The sequence below is a fragment of the Pyrenophora tritici-repentis genome, chromosome 1 (assembly GCF_003171515.1).
Source record: "Pyrenophora tritici-repentis strain M4 chromosome 1, whole genome shotgun sequence".
Classification (NCBI taxonomy): domain Eukaryota; kingdom Fungi; phylum Ascomycota; class Dothideomycetes; order Pleosporales; family Pleosporaceae; genus Pyrenophora; species Pyrenophora tritici-repentis.
Window position 1 is genome coordinate 2466946 of NC_089390.1, and position 18119 is coordinate 2485064.

Consider the following 18119-nt stretch of genomic DNA (forward strand, 5'->3'; position numbering starts at 1 on the left):
GGTAAAGCTGTTAGTAAGGCAGATAATTCCATATGTATATCTCTTTCATACCCCATATATCGAGAAATCGACGTTCATTTCGCACTAAGTTATTCTAAGGGCCCTGAAACTCCCATCATTCATAGCAAGAATATCAAAAAAAACCCTCACTTGTCCCCACCCTTCCTCATCATCCAACTCCAGTGCCCTTCCACGTTCCCTACCAACTCCTCCCAAACCCCAAAATTAGGAACCCACTTCCCATCTTTCAACAAAATCGCCTCCTTAGCCAACTCCGCATACTTGACCGCCATATCCCCATCACCCACTGCACTATACGCCAACGCCGCATACCCATATGCCAAATCCATGAAACCCTCCAGTCCCTCGCTGCGATACAGACCTAGCAATTCTTCGACTAGCGCGAGGGATGTCGCAGGCGAGGCGGAGGGCGAGGTGGCGGACCAGTCGTTTAACTGGGATTGTATAGTTTGGATGCGCGAGAGGTTTGTGTCAGAGTTGGGGGAAGTGCAGCGTAAGCAGGTGCAGGTGAAGTGGAAGCCGGTTTGGAGGTGTTTTTGGCGGAGGGGTGTGGGTTCTAAGGGGGTTGTGTCTGTGGTTGTTCGTTAGTGGCCTTTTGATAGGGGATAAGAGAGGGGAGCGGGCTTACAAGCGATTGTTATTTCCTCGCCGGTGGCAATGGGACGTGTGACGCGAACAATTTGGGTGAGGTTTTCGGGATCGATAACGTATTGTGCGCTGTTTTACGTGTCTTGGTTAACACTTGCAAAACTTATGTCTTCACTGCACCTTCCCAACCTGACCAAACGAATACGAGGCTGGGGGAAGGGGAAAACTCACTTTGGAGCACATCCATGATTCGCCCTACTAGTCTCTGGCCATATTGCCAAATGACCAACTCCACCCCCCTACTTCAACCCGAAAAGTATTCGACTTGACAACATCCTGCACTTTAACCCTCTCATCCCCATACACAGTCGCCAAGTCCAAAAACGCGTCTCGGCTTTTCTCCGGTAACTGCTCCACCGCGCGTCGCCACCACTTCTCCCGCTCCAGGGTCGGAAGTTCAACTTCTAGGTACGCCACGAACGTGGGTGTGTGCGCTGTTACTACGTCGCCGAATTCGAGATCCCGGGTTGCTAGCATGCCGAGGCCTTTTCCTGGGATGGCGGTTGCAGTGTAGGCGTTTGTGGGGGGTGTTTATGAGGGGTGGATGGGGAGATGTGAAGGCGGGGAGGGAGGCAAAGGCTTTTGCGAGCGCAGGGGTTGTGAAGATTGAGATTCCGCGGTTGGAGCTGTAGGTTGTGGAGGTGTAGATGCAGAGGGTGGAGTTTATGGTTTGGAGGACGGGGGTGCAAATTGGAGGGTGTGTCCAGGGTGAGTTATCTGTGTCTTCCGTCTCTTGATTGTGGTTCTGATGGAGCATGTCCGAGTGTTGGAGCGGCGTCCATGATGCGTACTCTGACCATCCGTCAAGTGAGGTTTGTAGTTGGAGCGCGTATAGTGGGCTTGTGTATACACTCGTAGAGGCACGTGCAGATCGGACCAAAGCGGAATGTGCTAGGACAAAAGAGATACTTCGCATTTTGAGGTACATTATGACGGTCTGAAAATGGGGAGAAGAAAACTTGCAGATCTACGGAATTATCGTATGAACATATTGAAGGATTCGTGGAGAAGTTGGGGTGTTTGAGAGGAAAAGGTGGTGGTGGCCTGAGGTGAGACGCTAGACGTTTGGACCCTTGTCATAGAGTTGCGAACCATTGCTCATCCCAAGTTTCACGATTGCGGCTTTGATAAGTCTTTGGAATATCGCGCCAAGAGCTATTAAAACAGTAGTCGCGGCTTTGAATATGCAATAAGCTTCTCAATGCAAGATCAGCGTGACTTGCTCTACGATTTGGTAAATTATTAACCAATAAACTGGGTATTTGCACTTTTCAAAATAACCTGAAAACACCAAGAAATGCCGTATAGTACCATACAGATAAACATGCCCTTAGCCTGCCGTCTTCAAAATTCCTCATGAATCGTCAGCGTCCTCCCCACTGCGCTTCTTCTTCTTATTCTTTTCCTTGCCCGCGCCCTCCTCTCTCTTCCTTTTCTTCTTCTTCTTCTCACCACCATCCTCCTCGGGCGCCACATACTCCTGCATCCTTTCTCTCCTCTTCGCATCCATCTTGTCCTTCATCTTCTCCTCCCTCTCCTCTTGCACCTTCCTCTCTTTTGCATGCTTTCCCAAAAAGTACTCGCCGCTCTCGATCTGCAGATCCACCTTGCTCTTTTCTTGCGGCGGCGGGAACGGTGTGTATGTCTTCTTGGTCTTGTCGTTGACCTTGTGGGGTACGCGTCGCTTGCTGAGCGAGCGCTTCTTGAAGTTGGGTAGGAAACGATCCCAGCTCTCGTTGACAAGCTCCGGGTCCTTGGCAAGCTCCTTCTTGATCATGAGCTCTTTGATGGCGTAGATGGGGTGAACGTTGTGCATGGTGTCTTCGACGATGCGCCGCACCTGCTTCAGGCCTTTGTAGGGGCCCATGGCCGCAACCGTATTTCCTTGTACGAGCAGGTAACACTCGGTCAACAGTTCCAGTGCCTTGAGCGTCGATCCGTTGGGGCCTAGGATGCGCTGCCGCCTCTTCACAAAACGCTCTTTATTGCCAACCAAATTCCTTATCTTGATAATGTCCATGGCAACTTCGTCGTCGAGAATCTTAACCGCTTGTGGCGCCGGTACACTTCTTGCAAGCAACTTGATTAAATCGCGCGCATTCAAGATAGCCGCAGGATCCCACGTTTTCTGCGTCGTCCATACTGTCATGGAACCCTCAACGAGGTTGAGCTCGCACCCGATGCCTTGCTTTTGCAGTGCCTGGGTGATGAATTTCCAGGAGCCCTTCAGGTACTGTTCGCGGTACTTTGGAAAGAGGGTGCTAAAGCGGGACTCGTCGGTGAAGGCACCTGCCGTGTTGTCTTCGGGCTTGAAGGGCTCGATCTGTGCTATGATTAGTACTTGGTCGTCGCATGGTCGCATTCAAGTCGCAAACTGACCTTCCACTTATCGATGTCATCAGTATCCCATGGCTTATCCACATTGTGTGTTGACGGCATCTTGGCAGTCGTGTACCCTGCGCTTCGCAATCAAGTCTCGAGATTGTCGCGGTAACTTTTTTCTGAAAGTTGCGCTTGCGAAGAGAGGTCTGCGCTAAGTTTCTGCCACCGCCTTGTGTGGAGCTTGGGCCATGTGACGCTAAGCCCGGCCATCCCGCATCACATGGTCAACTTTGTGCACGAGTTGTATCTGTACTTTATTTGCGTCAGGAGAACTATCTACAGATCTCGTAAGTATGCTTGCTTCATGCAAACATGCCCACTTATCTCTTCCGACTATCAAAAAATGCTATAGGACTTCAAACTCGTAATAGACGTATGCGGTATACTCTTGATCACCCATGTGCCCAGCTTGTTGCATGTCGTTCGACATGGCCGCGTCATCCTTCTTGATACGACCTTTGCTGTCACGACCAAAGGCATTGCCACCAAGGTATGAGTAGGCCGTGTCGAGATTCGTCTTTGCCGTCTTTGCTTGTTTGGGGGTAGTCTGTAGTCATCAGTCATTTGAACACGGCTCCCAGGCACCGTGTTTACTCACCTGAACTATACCGCATACAAAGTCAAGCGGCAGACCGTATCGCAGCACCGTCTCCACAAACACTCTTAGGGCCAGCGCATGAATCCAGATCATGGCACTCTCGCTGTACCCCGTCCGACCCAGCCGCAGCGCCTCGCCCCAGAGCTTCCGCTCATCCTTTGCCAGCTGATCTGCCTCTTTGGCCTCCTCTTCCTTTCCTCCCTCCTTGTATTGGTAGTCTCTCGGCGTCCACCTCTTCTCCCTGCACTTGTGCACAAACTCGGGCGAGTGCTTTTTGAATGTTGTAACGGCGAAGAGGGTGAATTCGTCGTCTTCGGCGAGCTTGTTGGCAGACCGCGGAACGACCATGGGACACAGCTCCTCGTATTGCTGGTAAAAGTCTTTTACGACCGTGTTGGGTACGGCAATGAGGTGGGTATCGAGGTATTCCGAGTCGCGGATCAGCGCCTTTGGGTTTACGACATTGACGAGGGATTTGGTTGAGAGGTTTCCGGTGCGCTTCCGCTCTGCGGCTGCGAGGGCGCCTTTGGTCTGGTTGTACTGGCTAAACTTGGACTTTACGTCGTTGTCGATGCCTTGAATCTCCTGCGCACATGATCAGCCAGAGTAGTGTTGCGCCAGCTGCGCGGTGCCCACCTTCTGTAATGCATCTATGAGGTCTGCGATGGGCTTGTCCGCCCGGTACTTGACCTTGTTCCACTGGAAGTTTCGCAGGTACTGGTCGACAGGCTCTACGTCATGTGAGCTCTAGCTACTAATCGCCCGGTGCATCCCCGACATACTATCGTTTATCGTCTTCTGCTGCTGTATCTTGCCCTCGTCGCCGTCTAGTATCTGCCGTAGGCTCTCTCCGACCTTTCCGACAACACCCTCACACGCATTACTAAGCTTGGCAAGGTCATCCGCCTGTTGCACCAGTGCATCCAGAGTTCCGATCTTGAAGTTGGGTATCGCGAACGGCGAGGTGGTCCCCACGTCATTGGTTACCGTGGACCGAAGAGCTGTGAGAGCATCCTCGGCATGATTCGAGGGCGAGATGGACGTCGGCAGCGACACCAGCAGGTACTTGCTGCCCTTGGACATGGTTGCTGCAGTTGTTTCGGAGCGATCGGGGCGCGATATAAGCGGTTATGGGAACGATGGCCGTTTTGGTGGATGGAATCCCGCGCAGCTCGATGAGAGCTTGGGCCCACGGCTAGACCAAGGTAAGCCCGCAGCTGCCGTCATGCCAGTCTTATATAGAACCGCCGTGAGTACCCGCCGAGCAGCCAACAGCAGAATTTCTTCAAGTTTTCCAATCTCACCCACACACAATGACTTCAAAAAGAGCAATTGCTGCGTTGCGTCCGGCCGTCAATGGTCTTGCGCCGCGAATTCGGAGAGCCGAACGTATACAGACGGCGCGCTATTCCACAAGTTCATACACAACTCCCACCCCACGACCCCGCAAACTTACACAACAATCTCATCAACAGATCCGTTTTGCTTCTTCAGAGACCGGATCTGACCAACTGGGCAAAACTGGTCTCTACGAACTTCACAAAAAACATGGTGCCAAGTTTGTACCCTTTGGCGGCTACTCCATGCCCGTGCAATATAGCGACCTGAGCATTATCGATTCGCATAACTGGACAAGAGAGAAGGCTAGCTTGTTCGATGTTGGTCACATGTAAGACGAAAGCATGCCAAGTTGCGCAACATCAAAATAACTAACATACTATTCAAGGGTCCAGCACCACTTTTCTGGCCCTGGTGCTGAAGCTTTCCTTGAAAGCATCACACCATCGTCACTATCTTCATTACTCAAGCACCAGTCCACGCTTTCAACCTTGTTGCATTCAACCGGTGGCATCGTAGATGACACAGTAGTCACGCGTCTAGCCGACAAGTTCTACGTCGTCACCAATGCCGGGTGCAGGGAAAAGGACACAGCCTACTTCAAAACGCAACTAGACGCCTGGAAGAACTCGCACCCTGATCAACCCGTTGAGTGGAAGATACTCGACGGTCAAGGTCTCATCGCCCTCCAAGGCCCCTTGTCCTCTGAGGTTCTCTCCCGTGTCCTAGACGACAAGTCCAAAAAAGATCTCGAATCCCTCTACTTTGGCCAATGTACCGCTGCAACAATCAAAGGCACTGATGCAGAAGTGCTCGTAAGCCGCGGTGGCTACACCGGTGAAGATGGTTTTGAAATCAGTATTCCCGCGTACGCCACAGAGGCCATCACCCAATTCCTGCTCGACTCCGCCAAAGACGAGCTACGCTTCGCGGGTCTAGGCGCCCGCGACACCCTGCGACTAGAAGCAGGCATGTGTCTCTACGGCCACGATCTCGACGACACCACCACGCCCGTCGAAGCCGGCCTCTCTTGGATTATCGGCAAGGACCGCCGCGCAAACGGAGGCTTCCTCGGCGACTCCGTCATCCTACAGCAGCTGAAGAAGAAGTCGGAAGGTGGTGGTGTATCACGCCGACGCGTTGGCCTCATCGTTGAAGGATCCCCTGCGAGAGAAGGTGCGGAGATAATCAACGAGGCGGGTGAGAAAATTGGTACGATTACTTCTGGTTGTCCGTCGCCGACGCTCAAGAAGAATATCTCCATGGGCTATGTGAAGGACGGTATGCATAAGGCGGGTACGGAGGTTGAAGTTGTGGTGAGGGGGAGGAAGAGGAAGGCGGTTGTTACTAAGATGCCGTTTCTCCCTAGCAAGTATTATAAGCAGCCTGCCAACATTAAGGCGTAAATGGAGCATGATATAGGGCTGGTTTACATCCTTTTGCCGGTGGTTTTATTTGTTTCAGGCAACCTTTCAACATGTAGTTGCCTTGTTTGATGGTATAGATACTCGGAGTCTACTCTAAGGCCCAAGCTCTGATGAGTGTGTTCAGCCAGACTATGTGGCTCAGGTAATTCAATTTTTCATTTGCCTTTCAAATGCATAACAAACAACAAAAGTATAAGAGGCGTTCTTTTATAGAGAATTTGTCTTATTCAACTGTCCTTAGCGTTTTGCCATGTGCGGGGTTAACTGATCTATTTGATACATTGAATCTAGAGTAAGAAGTATACATTACGTATGAGACGCACCCTTGAAGTAAGTATCATCGACGCAAATATTGAGTACATGTATAGTCATATACGCGTGAGCTTGAAATTCTGTTTGATAGGTTTCCATGGGCAAGAATCGAGAAAACTGAGAGGCGCTTACCTCTGTCAACGTAGACGTCGTCATTTGCATATGTATTGTCACCATAAGTAATATTGAAAGTGTAGTCCTCCTTGATCTTGGACTTGTCGGGTTGATGAACATCACGATTGCGGATCTGCTCTTGGGGCTGTAGGGTAGAAATGGTCCAACTTTGACATACGTTAGCATTCAAGGGGCCAACGATAATCATATGCCGACTTCGTAAACTTACAGATCAGAACTTCCCGTGTCAAGGAGAACATGGATGGGATCATCTCCAAACTTCATAGGGTTCACGCAGTACGTCATGGTTGGACTGTCCCAGGTAGTTTCTTGGCTTACCTAGTTCCACTGGGCTGGAAACCACTGCGCAGGCAAAAGCAAGCGCAACCTCCATAATTTGAGCAGCGGAAGGCATTATGGCGAGAGGATGCGTATGCTGTAATCAAGGAGAGTGGAAGAGAGTTTACTGGAGTAGATAAGAAATGACAAGAGCTAGACACTACTCATGGCTTTATATCACGAAGTCACAAACAGTGTCATTGTCGGATCACAGATATCAACGATATCTCAGCCACGCGATCGGCCGCACTGACCTCGGTCACGCGAGCAGGCGCACTGATCGCGGCGTCCGAGCAGCGCTCAGACCAGACCTCCAATATCTAGCTCTTCCATAGTTCTCCTTCGCAAGACAATCAATCAGAACAATCACCAAATAGAATGCATTCCTAGTTACGTTATTTCCTTTTCGCACTCAGTGCAAAGCCCTACCGACAGTCATCAAAATAAGTCTTATCGCGGTGTGCTTTGCCATCGTATGCGAATCGGGCTACACCTTTTTCATGAGAGTACGAACACTTCATGTTGGTGCATGAGCCCCTCTGCGACTTGTCCGAACTTCCAAATCCCGCAAGGTTCCGAGTAAGCTCATATTGTAGTTTCAAATACGCCGGGAAATGATAGAAAAGCTCGTGATAAGCACCACGTTGATCAGTTACGGGGCAAGTGGTCAGAGCCGCGGACAGCCTCTTCGACGTGAACTCCTGGTACACTCGGTATGCTTGTGGCTCAATCATGCGATAAATACATATTTACCTCCTGGAACATAACTTGGTGTTGCCATGCACGTACTGATAAGTGGAAGGAGTTGCAAACAGCATATCCAGCACAACTCACCCTTCTTTCTTCCGTGTCAAAGCTCTAAGGGGATATACTACCAACCCCATGACCAGATGCCTAGCGCCTTGGTTGTTCCGGTCATACGCTGGGACATGGGTGTGCGTCCATGCAATGTCGCAGGCAGCGTCGCTCAGGATCCATGCGCAAGTCGGCGCCATTGAAGGGCGTTGTCATACCGACCAACAACTCGTATCACACGGAAAGATACGAAGCGATCACGACTGGTCGCTTAACGGTAGCAGGAACGAAAAAGATCAGTCCAAAGTCCGAGCGCAGATATTGAGATTTTGGTGTGATCGCAACGGAGAGTGCCACGTCCAAGTCGATTAAAGAATGATGTTAGTGGTGCACCTCAGCTTGCTCATCTTCCACGTCCCCTGCCCCTTCCACCACCTCTTCCCCTACCACCTCCGCGCCCTCTACCACCCTTTCCTCTTGGCGCAGTCCTCTCATATATCTTGACATGATCGAATGGGCTATCGGCGACTCTGAGGTAGCTTGGCATACCGTTATCTACAACTGCTAAAACAACGTTCCTATATCCATGCTTGAGCCTTTGGTACGGTTGATCCGAGTCTTTGGGTCTATCTTCTGGTACCTGTGCCATGAGATCATTCAGCTGTGCGCTCGTAGGAATGGCGCTTGTACGAGCATCAACGACACAGATGCGGAAGTCGGGGGTAAGACTTGCACGGGCAGATTTGCGGAACTTGGCTGTTGTGCGGTATACGTCAAAGTGGATGCGGTACGGGTTATCTAGGGACGGTGGAAGGATAAATGAGGGTGGGCATGCGCGGTCGTGGCTTGGGATAAGCTTGAGGAGACAGTAGATATCGCTGTAGCTCCTGTACAGTCCAGGTTTGATGAGCGGGCCGAAAGCCAGGTTCTCGGGTGAGATTGTATAAGTTGGCTGGCTCAGACGCCGCCATATATCGGCGAAGAAGCGTGCGATGATGCCAGGACCAGAATCAGGTTGCTCCTTAAGCTCTGGCGGGGCAGGCAATACCTCCCCTCTATCGTCATCCCATGTCCCCGTCCTGAAGACGACATAGCCTGACCTCTTCAATCCAGCATAGACGTTGTACATCTCCAGTGTCAACTTCCCGCCGACGCCTCCCTCGAAGCCGAGAAAGGCCGCATACGCTGACTGTAGGCTCATGGGTGCACCATCCTCGGTCCTATAGACTGTCTCGTCGCCTACCTCGCGCTTCACCGGCCACCGACAGTCCAGTGTGCCTCTCTCGAGCAAGAATAGAGCCTCCTCAGGCAGGAGCCACTCCCTCCCGCCTTTGTTGGTGCCTATGGTCTGGAAGTGCTGAGATCGGACTTTGTCGACGCATGCCATGTTGCGCTCGGGGTCATACATGGCTAGGATATGGCCCTTTTGCGTGTGGGTGCGTTGCCACGAGAGGACGCCATGCATGGCCCGGCGCGAGGCCTCGAGCGTGTCGAGCTGTAGGTTCGTCTCATGGCTTTCAAAGTCTTTCTCGCCGCGCTTGGGTAGCGTAGGATGTGCGCTATCCTGTGCGCTGTCGCGGTGAAATCAGCATGGTGGGGGACCAGAGCCGCAATAAGAGTGCAAATTGCCTACGTGAGTTTGTCGAGGAACCGAAAATCCTGCGCCTCTTCGGTGGGGTCAAAGTCAGCAGCGTCGGGCACGCGCAGGTGCGAAATGTCCTCGTCTTCGTCGGCCATGATTCATCAAGAAATGTTGGTGAGAAAGGCAGACTAGGATCGGTGGTGGGGGTTGACTCGGAGATGGCTCGGATCGGCGGTGGGCGGACGGGGCAGCACGTGACTGTCGCCAAGGCGGCAGTGCCATATTCGACACGGCATAGGGACGCCGACATGAATGCATGTCATGCCGCTTAAACTGGGCCACGGCATCGCAGGCAACGCAGCAGGAACATCTGCCAGGCCAATGACAGGTCGTACAAGTGGCTTACCTACATCAGTCAATACACCTTCACGCCGTTACCCTATCACTGCATATGCGTTTGTGTCTCCATTTGTTTTCGGCAAAGTCTAAGTCAGACCATTTTCAGGTAACGCAGGCATGCGGCACAGGGGAAAGGATCGCGGCATGTCTGGTGACAAACATTAGGCGTTGAGAATAGACCCAGGCAGGGCGTAAGTGAGGAGACGGTGCAGAACCGGCTGTCGTAGCGGTTGAACATGTGCGTACGGCACAAGGAAGCCGTCGACGGCATGTACAATGACAGACGACAGACGTCTGGAATGGCTGGCAAAAGGCGACAATGCGGTAACGCCCAGGGAAAATCTTCACGGTGATTGAACGCTCGCTACCGAGACGGGAGAAGACTGTCACGGCCATCGAGAGTGGCACGAAGAAGACGACAGTGACGAGAAACTGCAGAGGATATCATCCCAGACAATGTGTATATATATAGAGCCCTTCACTCACATCCATACCATCTCATCCCATATTCAACCACTTGAGCACTCAACCACTCTCAACTCAAACCATTTCTTCTCCCATCTACATCATGCCTTTCACCAAATACAAAGCCGCTGCAGTACCTACTCCCCCTCCATCTTCCATAGAGCCCCTGTCTAACCAAACAACTAACCAGGTCACCTCTGAGCCCTGCTGGTTCGACCTTAATGCCGGCGTTCAAAAGACTATCGACTTCATCAACGAAGCCGGTGCCGCTGGCTGCAAGCTCGTCGCCTTTCCCGAAGTCTGGATCCCAGGCTACCCCTACTGGATGTGGAAGATCAACTACCAGCAATCTCTGCCTTTGCTGAAGAAGTACCGCGAGAACTCTCTTCCTATTGATTCGGAAGAGTTTCGGAAAATTCGCAGGGCTGCGAGGGATAATCAAATGTGAGTTTTCTGTTGTTCTAGTCTAATGCCTCACTTTGCTAGTTCTCACATTTGCATCTTTTACTTCACTGATACCGTTGCAGTTATGTCTCTCTGGGCTTCTCGGAGATCGATCATGCGACGTGCTATCTGACACAGACGCTGATCGATCCCACGGGCGAAGTCATCAACCACCGACGCAAAATCAAGCCTACACACGTTGAAAAGCTGGTCTATGGTGACGGTGCTGGCGACACATTCAAGTCCGTTACACAGACCGAGCTTGGGCGTCTGGGTCAACTCAACTGCTGGGAGAACATGAACCCATTCCTCAAGGCGCTCAACGTCTCCGAAGGCGAGCAGATCCACATCGCCGCGTGGCCTGTGTATCCCGGCAAGGAGACACTCAACTACCCTGATCCAGCTACTAACGTTGCGGACCCAGCGTCTGACCTAGTAACGCCAGCATATGCTATCGAGACGGGGACTTGGACGCTGGCGCCGTTCCAGAGGCTGAGTAAGGAGGGTTTGAAGATCAATACGCCTGAAGGGGTAGAACCCGAGACTGACCCCTCAACGTACAATGGACATGCGCGTATCTACAGGCCAGACGGGTCGCTGTATGCAAAGCCTGATAAGGACTTTGATGGTCTCATGTTTGTCGATGTATGTCTTTCCACTCCTGTATGTTTTGTATGGCTGCTAACAGATTCACAGATTGACCTCAACGAATGCCAGTTGACCAAGGCTCTGGCAGACTTCTCAGGTCATTACATGCGCCCTGACCTCATCCGCCTGCTCGTGGATACCCGTCGCAAGGAACTTGTTACTGAAGCTGATCCTCATGGTGGCATTACCTCGTACTCTACTCGCCAGCGTCTTGGTCTTGACGTGCTGCTCGATTCGGATGCGCACAAGCATCAGAAGAGCGGTGCTTCTGATTTGGGAGCTACGAACGGTTTGGCAAACTAGGTCTCAAGTCAGACATAGCTGCTTCTGCTGGACATGCCTCTTGAGTGCTTGCTCTGGTCTGAAAGCTTACAAACGGTCTCTACACAAAAGTTTAACTGTTCTTTACATTACTCAATAAATCATTCCACTCTTTTTCAGATACGACTGCATGCAGTGTTACAATGCTCAAAATCGAGAGCCGTGTACGAACAGAGTGCAACTGTAGACTTAGTTGGGCAAGAACGCGCAATGTCCCGTTTTTTCTCTATCGAGGTGCGCCAGTCCCGTACATGACTCGAGGACATTTTCAGGAATGCAGGTGTCGGCTAACCAACTTCAAGACGGCAGGTGAATCACTGATCCTACCCAAACAACTGCAATCCAACACTGCACTTACCAAAACTTTATTAGTCGCAATGACATTCGCATCTTCCTTCTCTCAATTTCATGGTAACAATTGCCATACATTTCCACTCTCGCTTTCACCACCTACCACTCTACTTTGCACTCTCAGACTCAGACTCACTTTCACTTCGCCACCCCGCCCACCATTTCACGCTAAGAACATCGATATCCATGTCTACTCTCAAAGTCATTCCCAAAATCATTCTTTAATCTCAGCACTGCCCTCCCACTTCATCGTTCCCCCACACACCAAAGTCACCATGGACGACCGCCACAAGCCACCCAACCGCTCAGCCTCCATGCCGCTTTTTCGAGAGTACCCGCAATCGCCCAAACGCGTCGAATTGCAAGCCTGGCAGCGCTCAGTAGAAGTAGCTCAGCGCGCAGTGGAAAAGGGAGTGCACGCACACATATTCCAGGGTTTCGGTAACTACAACACCACTGCCATAATACGGACTCCAATCTATGGAGACTTTGCTAACCAGAAACTGAAGATTTCAATGGCACTACTGCTACTGCTACTGCTACTGCTACTGCTACTGCTACTGCTGGTGTGGTTGAAGTAGACTCGCCTGCGAGCGACACCACTGTCAAGCAAGTCCACAGCCAGAAGAACGATAACGACAAAGGTATTGCACCTACATCTGCACATCCCTATGGGTTCAAACACGCGATGCACATGAAGGCAGAGAGACGCGGTCGCTTACCCAATGCCCTGCATACATCTCTGACTAACTCTGCAGTCCCTTTTGCGCGTATGTACCACACGGATGCCAGAGTGCCGCATAGCATGCCGAGTTCTATGCGACCTTCCGGTCCGGTGATCACGGCTGATGCGTTCGGCTCGCCTCAGGGTCTCAAGGGTCTTTACGGCACAGCGATGTTGCATCAGCGGAGAATGGCGAGTATGCCATCATCGCAATACGTGGGTCAGATGGATAATCAGATGTCGCCAGTGTCTAAGAGATGTGTTCCTCGAGGTCAAGAGATGGCAAAGATCCCTGCTATGTTTCAGCAATACCATTCTGATGAAGAGAAGAGGAATAGCGAGAGGGTAGTTGGGTTGAATAAGGAAAACGGTGGCTTTGCTGGATTCGGTATACCGCAGCCGTCTCCCAGATCCTTCAACAACACTCCTGGACACGGTCGCCAACCTACCGATCCTTTCGTGGACTATACACCAGAACCGAGCTCTCGTATACTGCAGCCATCGAATCAGTATCTGGTTCCAGGTCAGTCTTCCGTCGGCGCATCCAGGTTCACTGCAGGTCTGCCATCGCCCGCCTCTGCTTTTGCACAAAATCTCGTTGCCACACAGCCGCTTCCTCAAGTCTTCTACAACACAGAGCCAAACACACCAGCATGGCCGTCTTCTGCTCCCCCAACATTCACGCTAAACGTTCCACCTAACAGGGCATACGCACCGTCACCTTCACCGCACGTATCTGCCCGCCCCTCTCTTCCCATACCTCCACCTCCTCTCCCCAGCCTCGGAGCCCACTACACGCAGGATCCCACCGGCCGCGCGCGTCTCGACTCGCAAAAGAGCGTCCGCGAAACCTGGATTCGCACCGAAGCCACAAAGATAGCTCAACTGTCTCGTCTCCGCCACCAAGCTGAACAGCTCTACACCAAGACCCAAACCCAAGAAGACTTTGAGCTCTGGCAGAAAGCCTCAGCCGCATTCGCCGAGGCTACCAGTTTGGAAAAGAGGCAGGAGGAGCGCCGCGCATTACTTCTGAAGGACAGGGATATGTTGCCGTTGACGACGACGAGGAAGGAGGACATGAGTGCTGCGATGAGGGAATTGTTTGAGACTGCGGGTGTGGATGGAGGAGAACGCAAGTTGTTGGGATTTGTGATGGCGCTTATGGAGAGAGTCTGCGCAGAGGTCAAGGATGGGGAGGGCCATGAAGGCGGTATCTCAGCGGATATGCTTGCGACGCTTAGTTTGGAGGAGAAGAAGGAGCTGCGTAAGCATCTTGTTGGCCGACTCCAGAAGGTGCAAAAGTAGGCGGACAGGTAGATGCCTAGGCCCGTTGCGAGATGAGGCAAGCAGAATCTATGTCCAAGTAGTATGACTTGATGGTGGAAACGGAGGAGGTGGTGTAAGACTAGCAAAGTATGTGGAATTCACGAGAAACCCATGCTCCCATCTGTTTCCCTAAACAGGAAAAGAAAATTAATTACAAAGATTCTATGTACAAAACGTCATCAGGTCAGGTCAAATATAGCTAATCTAAGCCCCACCACCAGGCACAATCTTCTTCCCCTTGACACTCTTCTGCTCCATGCCCAAACTCACAAAAAACGCTATACAACTCGTCGCAATCGCCAGTATAAACGCCGTAACAATCGCATTGTTATAGCCCCTCAGCACGCCCGGCAGAAGAGCTGCAGACACCACTTTCCTCAGATTCGTCGCCCCCGCATTCGCCACAATGCGCCCATCAAGACCGGGCGCATACTTTGGAATCTCCTTGGCCAGCGTATTAACGAATATGTTCTGTGCAATAGAAATGGATAGGGCGCCGCCGAGTGAATTGAAAAACATGACGCAGGCGTTGGCAGTCGGCATGTCTTTCTCGTTGGTCACGACTTGCACGGCGACAAAAGGGATTTGCACGCCGGCTCCCGCGCCGATTCCCGAGAGAATTTGATACCCAATCCATTGGCTGGATGGGGAGCCGACTTTGAGCGTGTAGAGCATACCAGCGCCGATGGCGAAGACAGCGCTGCCGAACCACATAAAGGGCGCGTACCAGCCGACGACTGTAATAAGGCCGCCGATTACAATGGATGAGCAGGTGATGCTGACAAGGTAGGCAATGGTGCGGATGCCGGACTGTTCGGCCGTGGTGCCCTTGATGGCTTGAAAGTAGAAGGGGAGGTAGAAGATGTGTCTTCAATCGTGTTAGTTTGTTTTTGCAAAGAACTATAGTGGGAGCAAGGGTAACTCACGTGTACAAGGCCATTGATAGCAGAGTCGAGTAGAGACAGCTAACAAGGACTGTGCGCTGAGTAAATACTCGTACAGGAATCGTTGCCCGCTCACCCTGGCGGAGCTGGATGATGATGAAGACGATGATAAGGAGTCCGAAACCTAGTAGCGTGCCCCATACCTTGGAGTTACTCCACGCGTATGTGAAGCCGCCCCATTGCAGTGTCAAAAGCAGGCATACGATAGCGCAGATGAGAAACACAGCGCCGGCAATATCAATGTTCTTGAGACGCTCCTTGACAGGAAGATGCGAGTACTGGCGCTTAGGGTTGCTGAAGAAGAAGAAGACAACGAGGAGCGAGACGGCACCGAAGGGCAAGTTGATCCAAAAGCAAAAGCGCCAACTTGCGATACAAAGTCAGTCCGAGCCAGCCTCGTATTTGTTTACATTAGGGGAACTTACCTAAGCCGGTCCGTGAAAGCACCGCCGAGAATGGGTCCGACGACAGACGCAATGCCAAACATGGACGACAATGCAGCAATGTAAATAGCTCGTTTTCGCAAGGGTACCGAGAACCCAATGATGGTCATACCGCCAGAGTATAGTGCTGCTGCGCCAGCTCCGGCAACCGCTCGCCCGATGATGAACATTGGTGAGCTCGTCGCCGCTGCGCAAATGACTGAACCAACCTCGAAGATTACAAGGGCAATCAGGTATGTGTATTTAACATCAAAGTATGTGTATACCCTGCCGAAAGACGGTTGAAGAGACGTTGTTGTCAGGAGGTATGACGAGCCGTACCAGCCTACATCGTCGAGACTGTTAAAGTAGGTGGTGATCTTGGGGATGGCGGTAGCGATGATTGTGTTATCGAGAGCGATGACGAAAGTCGTAAGACAGAGACCTATGGATAGCATAACCAGTTTCCAGCCGGTAAGGTATTTTGATTCGTCTTCGACTTCGTCATCGGCGTGCTCCTTTTCAGCGACATCAGCGCCAGTCTTTTCCCCGTCTGCTTTTCTTGTAGCCGCCTTGTCCTGTGAATTTGTATCGTTGCTGGTTCTCGACTCCATTGCATGCGTTTGTGTGTTTTCTTTGGCCTCTAATGTGGTTTCGGGACTCTTTTCGGTACCCGTTATCCTCCCATCGCCTGCTGTGGATGGATGTGAAGCTTCGGCATCGCGAAATGGTGTGCTTGCGCTGACGGAACCATCGTTCGTTTGCATACCGCCTCTATTGCCGTCGCACCCAGGGTCGAGAAGTTATGTGTGCTGCCGCTTTGAACTACGTAGTACTTCCAAACGGGTGGGTAGAAGGGATAGATACAGACAAGCGGGTCGGAAACAAATGCTCGTTACCCAAGATCCGCAATTTGTTTCAATATGTATTACAAGAAAGAGTGAAGTGGAAAAAAGCAAAGAAAGGAGACCTTCGGGGTCCGTATGTATGCAACCCTACGGACCCTGCTCACGCGCCGCAATCAAATTGCATAGTCCTTGGGACATGGCCGTATAGAATACGGTCATCGGCAACCAGGCGAGGTGTCAAATGAGCACTTCTAACCGAGTTGGCGCGGCATTTTGGTTCCCGTGCTCTAGTCCGCCAATCATATAATATGGAAGAAAACAAATCCCATGTTGCCGATCTCTACCGGCTTCGCTACAGTTGCAGCAAGCGTTTGTGGCGCTCGGCCTTGCCGTATATCTCTTCCACCCATAGGCTCGACTGCGCTTATGATAAATTCAAAAGTCAACCTGACGCGCGATAAGGCCCCTTTTATTGGTCGTGAATTAGTTGTCGCATGATAGCAGAGCGATAGATGTTGGTGGATGTCGCTATGCATGGGTCTAGTTGCGGTCTGTAAACTTGTACGCCTCCCTCGGTTAGACACAAGCCTGGCCATCCCAGCTAGGATCGAACGATCTCGAACCATCGAAACCGAATGCGAACATGTGATACGGGATCCCTAGTCTTCGTCTACTATTGCAGATCTGATGTCCATATCAAGCTTCATCCTTGACGAGCATGTGCAGCGGCCCGTTTCGCTCCCGAAGCCGTACCACGGGTTGAAGAGCAATTTCCAGTCAAAGCTTCAAAGTTACCATTGAGCAGGATACGTATAATACATGTACAAGGCGACACTCGGTCGAACAAAGGCGACGAGAGTTGGTCTTCGCAGGTCTAGAAAGGTCAAAGTAAAGGGTGCATTCATACTCCCTCCCATAACATCTAAATCTCGCTATTATTACAGTGATCTCATCACAGCTCTGCAACATCCCATCGATCTAACTGACTTGTTTCACTGGAGCTGAATTAGAATTCGTAATTTAAACGACTGGATACTTTCGCACCTCGACTGGGCATGAATCACAGGATGTTTCGATTTTGACTGTGGCTAAGATTTTGCCATCATGACCTCTGCCACACTTTCGTTGAATCATCTGGCCTTTGGGACATAGTTGCTGAAACACCATCTCGGTGTGTCCACACTTGTGAGAGTAGGCGTGGTAGAAACACATTGAAGGCGACAGTGGAAAAGTATTGGTATCGACTGAAAATTGGTTGGAAGCCCAATTGTTTGTCAAGGGCCCGTTTTGACGGCGAGATAGAACTAAATATATCTGGTGTCTTTTTGGTATGACTCCAGGATATTTACTATATTGTTAGGCCAGTCTGATGTGAGAAGGGGTATCAGCTTCATTGCCTCATGTCTTACCTAAGACGAAGACCAAAGTGGAAAAAGTCAAAGTTCGTACAAGTGAATAAGTGAATGAGTGAATGAGTGAATGAATGACAATGTAGAAGTGCTTTTGTCAAGGGAAATATAGCTTGGGATTATGAAAAGGCTGTATAGATGAACAGTACAGTGTTGGGTTTCTGCATGCAGTCGGCTACTCTTTATATGGTAACCTATGCATGCCTTTGGACATGATTGCCACTCTTTGCTCAAGTTACGCAGTTTGACAAGTATGAGCAAC

At 51.2% G+C, this 18119-nt stretch overlaps 8 protein-coding genes across 8 annotated transcripts; 3 read left to right on the forward strand and 5 right to left on the reverse strand.

Moving 5' to 3' along the window:
* Positions 1-146: 146 nt before the first annotated feature.
* PtrM4_009930 (90S preribosome/SSU processome component KRR1) lies at positions 147-3108 on the reverse strand (the record flags this gene model as incomplete). The annotated part of the gene is made up of 4 exons (XM_001930953.2): positions 147-592; positions 650-738; positions 2250-2992; positions 3049-3108. 4 exons carry the CDS (start codon positions 3106-3108, stop codon positions 147-149), a joined length of 1338 nt encoding a protein of 445 aa, XP_001930988.2.
* A 289-nt stretch (positions 3109-3397) lies between these two features.
* On the reverse strand, positions 3398-4732 carry PtrM4_009940 (Vacuolar H+-ATPase V1 sector, subunit C; the record flags this gene model as incomplete). The annotated part of the gene is made up of 4 exons (XM_001930954.1): positions 3398-3598; positions 3650-4234; positions 4286-4380; positions 4432-4732. 4 exons carry the CDS (start codon positions 4730-4732, stop codon positions 3398-3400), a joined length of 1182 nt encoding a protein of 393 aa, XP_001930989.1.
* Positions 4733-4962: 230 nt separating this feature from the next.
* Positions 4963-6393, forward strand: PtrM4_009950 (GcvT, Glycine cleavage system T protein (aminomethyltransferase); the record flags this gene model as incomplete). Its single annotated transcript, XM_001930955.2, has 2 exons — positions 4963-5318; positions 5376-6393. The coding sequence occupies 2 exons, from the start codon at positions 4963-4965 to the stop codon at positions 6391-6393; spliced, it is 1374 nt and encodes a 457-aa protein (XP_001930990.2).
* A 715-nt stretch (positions 6394-7108) lies between these two features.
* PtrM4_009960 (uncharacterized protein) lies at positions 7109-7255 on the reverse strand (the record flags this gene model as incomplete). Its single annotated transcript, XM_066102955.1, has 1 exon — positions 7109-7255. The coding sequence occupies one exon, from the start codon at positions 7253-7255 to the stop codon at positions 7109-7111; it is 147 nt and encodes a 48-aa protein (XP_065965157.1).
* A 1210-nt stretch (positions 7256-8465) lies between these two features.
* On the reverse strand, positions 8466-9711 carry PtrM4_009970 (tRNA splicing endonuclease subunit (Sen54); the record flags this gene model as incomplete). The annotated part of the gene is made up of 3 exons (XM_066102956.1): positions 8466-8473; positions 8524-9545; positions 9608-9711. The coding sequence occupies 3 exons, from the start codon at positions 9709-9711 to the stop codon at positions 8466-8468; spliced, it is 1134 nt and encodes a 377-aa protein (XP_065965158.1).
* An 812-nt stretch (positions 9712-10523) lies between these two features.
* Positions 10524-11815, forward strand: PtrM4_009980 (CN-hydrolase domain containing protein; the record flags this gene model as incomplete). The annotated part of the gene is made up of 4 exons (XM_066102957.1): positions 10524-10553; positions 10611-10864; positions 10948-11509; positions 11561-11815. 4 exons carry the CDS (start codon positions 10524-10526, stop codon positions 11813-11815), a joined length of 1101 nt encoding a protein of 366 aa, XP_065965159.1.
* A 1057-nt stretch (positions 11816-12872) lies between these two features.
* On the forward strand, positions 12873-14213 carry PtrM4_009990 (DUF1421 multi-domain protein; the record flags this gene model as incomplete). The annotated part of the gene is made up of 2 exons (XM_066102958.1): positions 12873-12897; positions 12943-14213. The coding sequence occupies 2 exons, from the start codon at positions 12873-12875 to the stop codon at positions 14211-14213; spliced, it is 1296 nt and encodes a 431-aa protein (XP_065965160.1).
* Positions 14214-14438: 225 nt separating this feature from the next.
* PtrM4_010000 (ProP, Permease major facilitator superfamily) lies at positions 14439-16367 on the reverse strand (the record flags this gene model as incomplete). Its single annotated transcript, XM_001930959.1, has 3 exons — positions 14439-15102; positions 15161-15544; positions 15604-16367. The coding sequence occupies 3 exons, from the start codon at positions 16365-16367 to the stop codon at positions 14439-14441; spliced, it is 1812 nt and encodes a 603-aa protein (XP_001930994.1).
* Positions 16368-18119: the final 1752 nt, after the last annotated feature.